Here is a 13,325-nt window from a genome sequence, read left to right on the forward strand (position 1 = left end):
ATAAAACATCACTTTTCTTTTTGTAAAAACTATTAAGCATACACTTGGAATAATTACATTCTTTCTTTTTCAGGTTCCTATTAGTTCTCATTCTACAGATCCATCTGATAATATTGAGGTACAATCTTTGCCATGTCAAAGGGAATACAGCGAAACTGTGAACACTGAAGCCTTAATGACAGTATATCACCCTCAGAATTTGGAGACTCTTAATTCCAAAATGGTATAGAAACAAAATATTTATTACTGTGGACTAAATCTCTTGATCAAAAATAAAACTCTTAGAACAGACCAGTGGTCGCCAACCTTTCAGACTTAAGACCACCAGTGGTCAGCGGACCACCGGTTGGCGACCGCTGGACTAGAAGGTACCACAATTGAACACTCCTTTGGGGCTTGAAAAAGTTTTCTAGCAGGTACTTCTGTGTAACTTGTGTGCTTCCATTACATAAAAGAACTGTACCATGAATTGAGATAAAGGATAAAAGTTGAACATTAGGATTTAATGTATATATTTCTAATAATCAGTCCTAATCAAGTTTATTTGGGGAGAATGATGGTTCAAACTGTTACCTCCTAAAAGTATTGATATTCCCATTTTATATGAGTTTAGCTAAGATTTAAAATAGTAAATTCTGTTACGCTCACATGAATTTAAAAGATTTTTGTGGTGCAAGTAGACCAGTTTTGGGCCCATCTGAATACTGATTTTGAGTTTCTACAATCTTTTTATTTATTTATTTAATATATTTTATTGATTTTTTACAGAGAGGAAGCGAGGGAGATAGTTTCTACAATCTTGATTTTCTTTTCTTTTTTTTAATAATATATTTTTTTATTAAATTATTATTTTTGTACATATATTAATACCAATCCCCCCCCTCCTGTACATACCCTTCCTCCCCAGAGTTTTGTGTCCATTGGTTGTACTTATATGCATGCATACAAGTCCTTCGGTTGATCTCTTATCTCCCCCAGATCTCCCCAGCCTCCCCGCTGTAATTTGACAGTCTGCTTGTTGCTTTACTGTCTCTATATCTATCTTTTGGTTCTTCAGTTTATAATGTTCTTTATCATCCATAAATAAGTGAGGTCATGTGGTGTTACAATCTTGATTTTCATATATATTGTTTCATGATGATGAGAGTTATCTAGTTATTTGAAAGAAGTTAATGTCTCATTATCTTTAGTTGCTTAGATTTTTTTGTTGTTGCTGTTATAGTTGAAAGAAAAGATGAAGGAACAGTCATGGAATATCCTGTTTTCAGAATGTGGGCGTGGTGTTACTATGTTTCGGACTAAAAAGACTCGAGATCTGGTTATAAGAGGGATTCCAGAGACCTTAAGAGGAGAGCTTTGGATGCTTTTTTCAGGTATTACATTTATTTATTTAGCAGACATTAATTATGCCCCTTCTAGGAGTTTTGCATCAGGCTAATGAAAAATAATTGCAAAGATGGCTAGGATAAAGTCTTATTCATCATGAATCCAAACTAATCATAGAAGGAATGTTAGTTTTGTGTACTTACTGATATATCCACATATCCATTGTCTAAACTAGGGGTTTCGAACTCAATCAGAGAAGGGGCCAAAATCTAAAATCCAGCCTAAGTCGCGGGCCGAATGGTTTACTGAACAGTCATAAACTGTCATTGTGATGGAAACGCAGCGGAATGCAGTGATGACAGCGTGGTGCGGGCCACATTGCAAGGCCTGCGGGATGGATTTGGCCCGCGGGCCTTGTGTTTGACACATGTGGTCTAAACAGATTATTTCATTAGGCAACTTACAGCTAATTGGTTGGAGGGATCTCTATCTCTAGTGTCAAAGGAAAGTTAAGGGGGGAAACGGTTCATGAAAATGTCATTCTGTTGGATAAGTTTGGTGTTGTCCTCATGTTATAAATTCCAGGATGAAGGTTTTTCTTTTGTTTGTACTCAGCTATCACTTGAGCATAAAGCTAAATTTAAAGGTATTCCAATTCTTCATGTATATATGCAAGAAGTAGTTTTTATTACATTCCTCTTCTTTTGTGTGTTAATGTAATCATCTTTATAGGCGCTGTTAATGACATGGCTGCTCATCCTGGCTATTATGCCAAAGTAGTTGAACAGTCCTTAGGGACATGCAATTTGGCTACTGAAGAAATTGAACGTGATTTACGTCGCTCCCTGCCTGAGCACCCAGCCTTTCAGAGTGACACTGGCATATCTGCTCTGAGGCGAGTACTCACTGCTTATGCATACAGGAATCCCAAAATTGGATACTGCCAGGTATGACTTTGTTATGAACCCAAATGTATAAATGTTTCAAGTGATAAAAATCACATCAAATCAATTTCAGATAGTTTGAAAATTACAGAGGTTGAGTTTTAATCAATAGTGCATATTATTAATTTAAGTAGAATGATAGAATATTTAGGATTATTGAAATTTTATTAATTTGTTTCTCTTATATTTAACCAAATAGAAGACCGGTGCACTAAATTCATGCACGGGGCCTGGGGGAGAGAGGGGACACACACGTGTCCTTCAGCCCAGCCTGCACCCTCTCCAATCTGAACCCTCAGAGGATATTCGATTGCCGGTTTAGGCCCAATCTCACAGTCGGACATCCCGCTCACAATCCAGGACTGCTAACTCCCAAGTGTTCACCTGTCTGCTTGCCTGATTGCCCTTAACTGCTTCTGCCTGCCAGCCTGATCACCCCCTAATCGCTTCCCTGCCAGCCTGATTGACGTCGAAATGTTCCCCAGCCAGCCCTATCGCCCCCAACTGCCCTCCCCTGCTGGCCTGGTAGCCCCCAACTGCCCTCCCCTACAGGCCTGGTTGCCCCCACTACCTTCCCCTGCTGACCCAATTGCCCCTAACTGCCCTCCCCTACAGGCTTGGTCACCCCCAATTACCCTCCCCTGCTGGCCTGGTCACTCCCAACTGCCTTTCCCTGCCAGCCCAATCACCCCTAACTGCCCTCCCCTGTCGCCCTTCTCTTGGTGGCCATCTTGTGATGATATGGGTGTGGCCATATTGTGACCACATGGGCATGGCCATCTTGTTCGAGGGCATGATGATCAATTTTCATATTACTTCTTTATTCTATAGGATTATATAGGATGTTCATTGAATCTCTGCTCTGTAAAAAATACAGTTTAGGTGCCAAAGACTATATAAAGATGAATCAGATAAAGATCTTGGCTTTAAAAGTATATAGACTAGTAGGTATTAAAATATACTTACTGGCAAATGAAAAAAAAAATGAGGAAGATTCTTAGAGAAATATAAAGTCCTGTTAGGATTTAAAATAGGGAAAATTGTTTTCATCTAGAGCAGGTGTGGGAACCTTTTTTTTTTTTTTGCCAAGGGCCATTTGGATATTAATATCATTTGAGGGCCATACAAAATTATCAACTTAAAAATTAGCCTGCTGCCTGGCTGGCTGGCGCAGTAGTTGAGTGCTGACCTATGGACCAAAAGATCATGGTTTTGATTCCCAGCCCTAGTTGCAGACTCAATCCCCAGTAGGGGGCATACAAGAGGCAGCTGATCAATGATTCTTTTTCATCATTGATGTTTTTATCTCTCTCATCCTTTCCCTTCCTCTCTGAAATCACTAAAATATATATTTTTAAAAATTAGCCTACCATATGTGGTCCAATATTTAACTCACCCTAATGCCTTGGCAGGGCCAGACAAAATGATTTCACAGGCCTTATATAGCCTGGGGGCCAGATGTTCCCCACCTCTGATCTAGAGGAATCAGAGAAGGTTTCATGGAACACGTAGCATTTGTAGGACTTGAAAATTATGAATTTTAGTTTTATGGAGATAGAATGAAAGACTATAGCAGATGAAGGGATCAGTTTAAACAAGCATACATGAAGGTAAATATGGAATATATATAAGACCCTGTTCTGTTTAGAAGTATGATGAATGTAGCAAAGTAATTGGAGAAAAATAATTACTAAGGTACCTTGGGATAGATCAGGAGTTTGAACTTTATTTTGTAGGCAATTGCAGAATCATAGAAAAAAAATCCTTTAGGAGCACACCATATTTATTAGAGTATGTTAGGACAGTGACACAAATAATTTCAAACAGGAAATATCTCTAAACATTAAAGTTTACTTAAAGGAATAAACAGAGATGAGTGAGTTTTTAAGTCAGTAGGCAACTCTACATGAGATTATTCAAAGACTTAAGCTAGTAGCAGGCTTGATCATCTTTAAAACATGGCTTCCAAGGTGCTCTTTTATTGTCATTACTACTCAGAGGAAAGAGGAGAGAGCATGGAGAAAAAATTGTGGGAGATTTTATCAGCTGGACTTGGAAAGTGTTCACATCATTTCAATCTACATTCATTTTTTATTTTTTAATTATAATTGACATACATTATTATATTAGTTTCAGGTGTGCACTCCAGTGACTTAATATTATATAACTTACTAAGTGATCATCGTCCTTATAAATCTCACACTCATCTATCACCATACATAATTATTGGAAAAGTATTGACTATATTCCCTATGCTGTACTTTATATCCCCACAACTATTCTGTAACAACCAATTTGTACCTCTTTCTCTTTTTATTTAAATTCTTTATTGTTTAAAGTATCATATAAGCCTCCTTTTGACCCCTTTGACCTCTCCCCAGCCATCTCCACACCTAGCACATGCCCACACTACCCCTTCCCTCCGCCCGTCACCCCCCATTCTCCTCCCCCCTCGCCATCCTCATCTGTGACCATTGGTTATGCTCATATGCATGTATACAAGTCCTCTGGATGATCTCTTATCTCCTCACCCCCACCTTCCCTCATAGGTTGGACAGTCTATTCCATACTTCTATGACTGGTACTGTTTTTGTTCATCAGTTTATGTTGTTCATTATATTTCACAAATGAGTGACATCATGTGATATTTATCTTTCTCTGACTGGCTTATTTCGCTTAGTATAATGCTTTTCAGGTCTTTCCATGCTGTTGCAAATGGTAAGAATTCCTTCTTTTTTACCACAGAATATTCCATTGTGTAGATATATCAGTTTTCTATCCACTTATCTGCTGATGGGCACTTAGGCTGTTTCCAAATCTTAGCTATTGTAAAATGTGCTGCTATGAACACAGGGGTACATATATCCTTTCTGATTGGTGTTTCTGATTTCTTGGGATATATTTCTAGAAGTAGATTACTGGGTCAAACGAAGTTCCATTTTTAGTTTTTTGAGGAATTGCCATACTGTTTTCCACAGTGGCTGCACCAATCTGCATTCCCACCAGCAATGCAAGAGGGTTTCTTTTTCTCTGCATCCTCTCCAACACTTGTCCTTTGTTGATTTAATGATAGCCATTCTGACCTGTGTGAGATGGAACATAATTGTTTTGATTTGCATCTCTCGAATGATTAGTGACTTGAGCATGTTTTCATATGTCTCTTGGCCTTCTGTATGTCCTCTTTAGAAAAATGTCTATTTAGGTCCTTTGCCCATTTTTTGATTGGATTGTTCATCTTCCTTTTGTTAAATTGTATGAGTTCCCTGTAAATGTTGGAGATTAAACCCTTATCAGAGATAACATTGACAAATATGTTCTCCCATGTAGTTGATTTTCTTGTTTTATTGATGGTTTCTTTTGCTGCACAGAAGCTTTTTATTTTGATGTAGTCCCATTGTTTATTTTCTTTTTAGTTTCCATTGCCCTAGGAGCTGTATAGATTGATATTGCTATGACAAATGTCTGCTACTTTGCTGCCTATGGCTTCTTCTAAGATTTTTATAGTTTCCCATCTTACATTTAAGTCCTTAATCCATTTTGAGTTTGTTTTTGTGTATGGTGTAAGTTGGTAGTATAGTTTCATTTTTTGCATGTATCCAATTTCCCCAACACCATTTATTGAAAGGCCTGTCTTGACTCCATCGTATGCTCTTGCCTCCTTTGTCAAATATTAATTGAGCATAATGGCTTGGGTCGATTTCTGGATTTTCTGTTCTGTTCCATTAGTCTATATGTCTGTTTTTATGCCAGTACCAGGCAGTTTTGAGAACAGTGACTTTGTAGTATAGGCTGATAACTGGTATTGTGATACCTCCAACTTTGTTCTTCTTTCTCAAGATTGCTGCAGCTATTCAGGGTCTTTTTATTTATTTATTTATTTATTCCAGGTGAATTTTTGGAGAGTGCATTCTAGATTTTTGTAGTATGCTGTTGGTATTTTAACGGGGGTTGCATTGAATCCGTAGATTGCTTTGGATAGTATGGACATTTGAAGGATGTTGATTCTACCAATCCATGTAATTTTCTGAGTACAGGTCCTTTACCTCATAGGTTAAATTTATTCCTAGGTATAGTAGTTTTTGGTGCAATAGTAAATGTTTTTTTTTGTTTTGTTTTGTTTTGTTTTTAGTTTATTTATTTATTTATTTATTTTTAATTTCTCTTTCTGTGAGTTCATTATTGGTGTATAAAAAGGCCATAGATTTCTGGGTGTTAGTTTTGTATCCTGCTACATTGCCCAATTCATTTATTAATTCCAAGTAGTTTTTTTTTTATGGAGTTTTTAAATTTTCTTTGTACAATATCATGTCATCTGGGAATAATGACAATTTTACTTCCCCCCCCCCCCCCCCAATTTGGATGCCTTTTATTTCTTCTTCTTATCTGATTCCTGTGACTAGCACTTCCAATAATATGTCGAACAGGAGTGGTGAGAGTTGGCATCCCTGTCTTGTTCCTGTTCTTAGGAAAAATGGTTTTAGTTTTTTCCCATTGATTATGATGTTGGCTATAAGTTTGTCATATAAGGCTTTTATTATCTTGAGGTATGATCCCTCTATTTCCTCTTTGCTGGGAAAGTGTGTTGGGTTTTGTCAAATGCTTTTTCTACATCAATTGATATGATTATATGATTTATATCTCAATTTGTTTATGTGATATATCATGTTTATTGATTTGCAGACATTGTACCAGCCTTGCATCCCTGGAATAAATCCCATTTCATCATGGTGTATGATCTTTCTAAATGTAATACTGAATCCGATGTGCTAGAATTTTGTTGAGTATTTTAGCATCTTTGTTCAACACGGATATTGGCTTGTAATTCTCTTTCTTTGTAGTGTTTTTATCTGGTTTTGTGATTATGGTAATGCTGGCTTCATAGAAAGAGCTTTGAAGTCTTCCTTGCTCTTGAATTTTTTGCAATAGTGTGAGAAGGATAGATTTTAGTTCTTCTTTGAATGTTTGGTAAATCTCCCCTGTGAAGCCATCTGACCCTGGGCTTTTGTTTGCTGAACATTTTTTGATGACTGCTTCAATTTCCACCTTAGTTATCAGCCTGCTGAGACTTTTTTATTGTTCTTGATTGAGTTTTGGAAGGTTGTATTTTTCTCGGAATATGTCCATATTCTCTGGGTTGTTTAGTTTGTTGGAATAGAGTGGTTCATTTTATTTTTTGCAATGATTTATATTTCTGTGGTGTCTGTTGTTATTTCCCCTCTTTCATTTCTGATTTTGTTTATTTGGGTACTTTCTTTTTGCTTCTTGGTGAGTATGGCTAGAGTTTCATCAATCTTTTATCCTTTCAAAGAACCAGCTCTTGGTTTCCGTGATCTTTTTTTTTTCTATTTCATTTATTTCTGCTCTTATCTTTATTATCTCCTTCCTTCTGTTCACTCTGGGCTTTTTTTTTAAATATATTTTATTGATTTTTTTAAAGAGAGGAAGGGAAAGAGATAGAGAGCTAGAAACATCGATGAGAGAGAAACATCGACCAGCTGCCTCTTGCACACCCTCCACCTGGGATGTGCCCGCAACCAATGTACATGCCCCTGACCAGAATCGAACCTGGGACCCTTCAGTCCGCAGACCGACACCCTACCACTGAGCCAAACCGGTTTCGGCCACTCTGGGCTTTTATTGTTACTCTCTTTCAAATTCTTTAAAGTTGTAGATTTACATATTTTTTTCCCTTTTTTTTTTTTTAGGTAGGCCTCATCTGTTCCCTTGGTCTATATGTCTCAGGACTGCTTTCACTGTGTCTCATAGGTTTTGGAATGTTCTGTTTTCATTGTCATTTGTTTCCAGGATATTTTATTTTATTTTTTTTTAAATATATTTTATTGATTTTGTACAGTGAGGAAGGGAGAGGGATAGAGAGTTAGAAACATCAATGGGAGAGAGTCATTGATCAGCTGCCTCTTGCACACCCCCTACTGGGGATATGCCCGCAACCAAGGTACATGCCCTTGACCGGAATCGAACCCGGGACCCTTCAGTTCCCAAGCCGACGCTCTATCCATTGAGCCAAACCGGTTTCGGCTGTTTCCAGGATATTTTAAATTTATTCTTTGATCTCTTTGGAAACCCAATCATTGTTTAATAGCATACTATTTAGCCTCCGAATGTTAGAATTATTTTGATTGTTTTTATTGTAGTTTATTTCTAATATTATGCCATTGTGATCTGAGAAAATGCTTGATATGATTTCAGTCTTCTTGGATTTGGATTGACTTTGCCTGTGATCCATTATGTGGTCTATCTTTGAAAATGTATCATGTGCACTTGATAAGAATGTATATTCTGTGGCTTTGGGGTGAAATGTTCTGAAGATGTCAATTAAGTCCATCTGATCTAGTGAGTCATTTAGGATTGCTGTTTCTTTTCTGATTTTTTGTCTAGGAGACTTATCCAGTGATGTCAGTGGGGTATAAAAGTCTCCTACTATGATTGTATTGCTCTAAATCTCTTCCTTGATATTTTCCATAAGTTTCTTTTATGTACTTGGGTGCTCCTGTATTGGGTGCATATATGTTTACCAGCATTACATCCTCTTTTTGTATCAATTTCTTTAGTATTATGATGTGCCCTTCCTTATCTTTTGTTATGGCCTTCACTTCAAGTTCTATTTTGTCACATATAAGTATTGCTACCCCAGCTTTTTTTTTTTTTTTTTCATTTGCCTGAAAGATATTTTTTCATCCCTTCACTCTCAGTCTGTGTGATTCACTTTTTATGAGGTGTTTCTCTTGTTTACACCATATATATGGGTCATGGTTTCTTATACATTCAGCCACTTGATGTCTTTTGAATAGAACATTTAGGCCATTTACATTTAAAGTTATTATTGATAGGTACTTGTTTGTAGTCATTTTTTTTTTGCCTGTATTCTCTCCCTGCTTCCATCCCCCCCTTTTTTAAATAAATCTTTATTGTTCATATTATTACAAAAGTTTTTTCCCCCTCCACCAGGTTCCCACCCCACCCTCTACCCTTTTCCCACCCCCCTATTGTCCTCATCCATAGGTTTACAGTTTATGTTCAGTCTCTTCCCGCACCCCCAAATCCTCTTTTCCCCAGGAATCTTCAGTCCACTCCCCTTCTATACCTCTGATTCTATTATATTCACCAGTTACTATTGTTCATCAGGTTTTTTAATTTCCTTGGTTTTTAGATTCACTTGTTGATAGTTATGTATTTGTTCATAATTTTTATCTTTATTTTCTTCCTCTTCCTAAAGAATCCCTTTCGACAATTCATATGATTCTGGTTTGGCGGTGATGAACTCCTTTAGCTTTTTTTTATTTGTGAAGCTCTTTATCTGGCCTTTGATTCTCAGTGATAGTTTTGCTGGGTAGATTATTTTTGGCTGTTCATCACCTTGAATATTTCTTTCCATTCCCGTCTGGCCTGCATGGTTTCTGTTGAGAAATCAGCTGACAATCGTATGGGTGCTCCTTTATAGGTTACTAACTACCTGCTTTACTCTTGCTGCTTTTAATATTCTCTCTTTGTCTTTTGCTCTTGGAATTTTAATTATGATTTGTCTTGGTGTGGTCCTCTTTGGATTCCTTTTGTTTGGGATTCTGTGCGCTTTCTGGACTTGTAAGTCTATTTCTTACCCCAGGTGGGGGAAGTTTTCTGTCACTATTTCTTTCAATATGTTTTCGGTATCTTGCTCTTTCTCATCTTCTGGGACCCCCATAATTCTGATGTTGGTTCGCTTGACGTTGTCCCAGAGGTTTCTTACACTATCTTCAACTTTCTGAATCCTCTTGTCTTCTTGCTTCTGTGGAGGAGTGTCCTCTGGCTCTTTGTGTTCCAAATCTTTGACTTGATTCTTGCGATCTTCATTCTGTTTTTAGGACTCTGTATAATATTTTTTACTTCAGACAATGTATTCTTTATTTCTAGTTGATCCCTTTTCATATCCTCATAGGTCTTGTTTATTTTAGCGGTCTTTTCTAGGAAATTCTTGAAAAACCTTATAAGCTTGGTTTTGAACTCTATATCCAGTCACTTCTTGTCCTCCATTTCTTTCGTTTGTGATCTGTTTCCTTGTCTCAGAATTTTCACTGTTCTCCTGAGTTGGTAGTGTGGCTTTGTGTGTTAAGGTGTCCTATATGGTTCAGTGGGTCAGTCTCCCAGTTACCTGAGGTGGACACTCTTGGTGCCCCCTTTTGTGGACTGTGTGTACAGCCTTGTTGTAGTTAAGTCTTAATTGTTGTTGGTATCACTGGGAGGAATTGACCTCCAGGCCAATTGGCTGTGAGGATCAGCTGTGTCTATGCTGGGAGACAGCCTTATTCAAGAGCCTCTGTGCTCAGCTTGGATGGGGCGGAGTTTCAGGGTGGAGCCTACAGTCTTGGCTTCCCATCAGCCCCAACCTATGAGGTTCCTGAGTCTCAGTGTTCCTCAGTGTCCTTTGGTACTCCTCAGCTACTTTGGTACTCCCTGCAAGCACCTCTGAGAGAAAGGTGCCCTCGAGTTTCGCCCACTACCAGACAGTCTAGTCTCTCCCCCGATGAGCCCGGAACTGGGGTTCAGTGCAGTCCAGAGCTTTTGTCTCCTTCCCGCTAGGGCAATCCAGCGGCACAGTCAACAGTCCATCCTCTGCCCGCAATATGCTTGCCTCCGGGACTTCCTTTCGCCGATCCCCTGAGTTTCCGCCTTACAGCCCAGATTCCCTCTGTATGAGCTTGGGTCCCCAGGATCTGGTCTAGAACTGGGGTTCAGTGCAGTCAGAACTGGGGCTCAGCACAGTCCGGAGCTTTTGTCTCCTTCCCGCTAGGGCAGTCCAGCGGCACAGTCAACAGTGTGTTCTCTGTGCACAATGTGCGTGACTCCAGGACTCTGCTTTTTGCCGCTCCCCTGAGTTTCTGCCTTACAGCTTGGAATCCCTCTGTATGAGCCTGGGTTCCCAGGGTCTCACCCAGAACTGGGATTCAGTGCAGTCCGAACAGGGGCTCAGCTCAGTCTGGAGCCTTTTATATCCTTCCTGCTAGGGAACACCAACCAGACACTCAGCTGCCCCTCCTCTCTGGCCCCTTCCTCTCCCCATGTGCGCACTGTGTCTCCGTACCTTAGGCTTTTACAGCTCCTCTGATTTTCCTTCTGGTTTTCTCTTCCGTTCTAGTTGTAGAATTTCCTGTCAGTCTACTTTCCTTTAGTTCTGGATGATGTCCAATTTGTATTTCAGTTGTATATTTTGAAAGTGTGTGTGGCTGCAGTTAGGCGTTTACCTTTGCCGCCATCTTAGTTTCTCATCATTTTTTCCCATCCCCTTTTTATGTCTTCTATTTACAACAGTTTCTTTAGCATTTCTTGCATTACTGGCTTTGTAATGATAAGTTCCCTTAGGATTTTTTTTGCCTGTGAAACTCCTGATTTTGCCTTCAATTTTCCATCATAGCCTTGCTAGATAGAGTATTCTTGGATTCAGTCCCTTGCTTTGCATCACTTTTTTTTACTTCCTTCCATTCCTTTATGGCCTGATTTGTTTCTGTTGAGAAATTATTTGATAATCTAATGGGAGATCACTCTGTCTCTCTCCTGCAGCCTTTAAGATTCTCTCTTTGTTGTTAACATTTGCCATTATAATTATGGTGTGTCTTGCTGTGGGTATTTTGGGTTTCATCTTGTTTGGGGCTCTGTGCTTATGTGACTTTTCTACCCTAAATCAGGGAAGTTTTTTGACATTATTTCTTCAAATATGTTTTCTAACCCTTGCTCCTCTTCTTCTCATTCTGGAACCCCTATTATACATATATTGCTTCGTTTGATATTGTCTTAAAGCTCCCTCAGGCTTTCCTCTCTTTTGATTTTTTCCCTCTAATTGCAGTTCAGATTGGGTGTGTTTTGCTTCCCTGTCTTCTAATTTGCTAATTTGGTCCTCCACTTCTTCTAGTCTACTGTTGAAAGCTTCCATAGTGTTTTTTTATTGTAGCTATATCACTCTTTATTTCTTCCTGATTCTTACATAGGTTGTTGATTTTTTTCATCTGGTTTATGAACTATATGACCCTTATTATGAATTTTTTCTGACATATTGCATGCCTCAGTTTCATTTAGTTCCTCTTCTTTTGATCCCTCCTTTTCTTTCCTTTGGTGATGGTTCTTCTGTCTCCCCATTTTTGCTCTCACTGAAGAATCTAATTGTCGAGTCATGTGAGTCTTGTGGCTGCAGCAGTGGGATTTGTGGTGGGTTGTGTGGTTGTGGGTGCTGGCAGCTGCTGCTCACAAAGCTGCAGGCATGGTTGCAGTGTCCTGGGCTAAAAGTGTCTATCTGGCAGGAGGGGAGCACACTCTGGAACTCATAATAGCCCTTAGCTGGGCAGACTGGAATCCTAGTGTCCCTGGGTCAGCAGCCAAGGCAGCAGGTCCCTGTCCAGATGGTGTCTGAGGGCCCCTGGGTGGAGGTGAGGCTGGGCTCACAGACACAGCAGCTCTCTCCTTCAATATGTCATTGCCTCTGTGGCAGATCTGGTGCTCCAGGATTGATTATAGCCATTGCAGAGACTGCCTGGCTATGTGAGCCCATTCCTGTAGCCTCCAAAGGTCCTGCGAGATCTAGCTGTCCTTCAGTCACACACACACACCACATCCACACAGTCTCCTTTTCATCCTGCTATCACTCATACTCTCTCCTCCTGGCTGCTGTCTTGGAACCTCCTAATTTGTACTTCTTAATCCTTTCACTTTTTTCCATCCGTCCCCCCCAAACTCCTCCCATCTGGCAGCCATCAAAATTTTCTCTGTATCTATGAGTCTGTTTCTGTTTTGAGTGTTTCTATAATTTGTTTTTTCTATTCAACTCTTGATAGATATGTCTTCATTGCCATTTGATCACTCATATTTTTATCTTTTTTTTTCTTAAAAGACCCTTTAATCTTTCATATAATTCTGGTTTACTGGTGATGAACCCCTTTAGTTTTTTATTATCTAGGAAGCTCATTATCTGTCCTTGAATTCCAAATGATAGTATTGCTTGGTAGAGTAATCTTGGTTATAAGCCCTTGCTTTTCATCACTTTGAAAATTTCATGCAATTCCTTCTGGC

General features: G+C 39.0%; 1 protein-coding gene across 3 annotated transcripts in view; it reads left to right on the plus strand.

Annotated features, from left to right (window-relative positions):
- Window positions 1–13,325, plus strand: part of TBC1D8B (TBC1 domain family member 8B) — an 86,819-nt gene that overhangs the window by 39,354 nt on the left and 34,140 nt on the right. For all 3 annotated transcript variants that reach the window (XM_036460735.2, XM_036460736.2, XM_045570467.1), the window contains 3 exons: window positions 74–223; window positions 1,223–1,373; window positions 2,059–2,273. In XM_036460735.2, the coding sequence (XP_036316628.1) occupies window positions 74–223; window positions 1,223–1,373; window positions 2,059–2,273 (516 nt within the window). The remainder of the gene's footprint in view (window positions 1–73; window positions 224–1,222; window positions 1,374–2,058; window positions 2,274–13,325) is intronic.

The sequence above is a fragment of the Pipistrellus kuhlii genome, unplaced genomic scaffold, assembly GCF_014108245.1.
Source record: "Pipistrellus kuhlii isolate mPipKuh1 unplaced genomic scaffold, mPipKuh1.p scaffold_m20_p_33, whole genome shotgun sequence".
NCBI lineage: Eukaryota > Metazoa > Chordata > Mammalia > Chiroptera > Vespertilionidae > Pipistrellus > Pipistrellus kuhlii.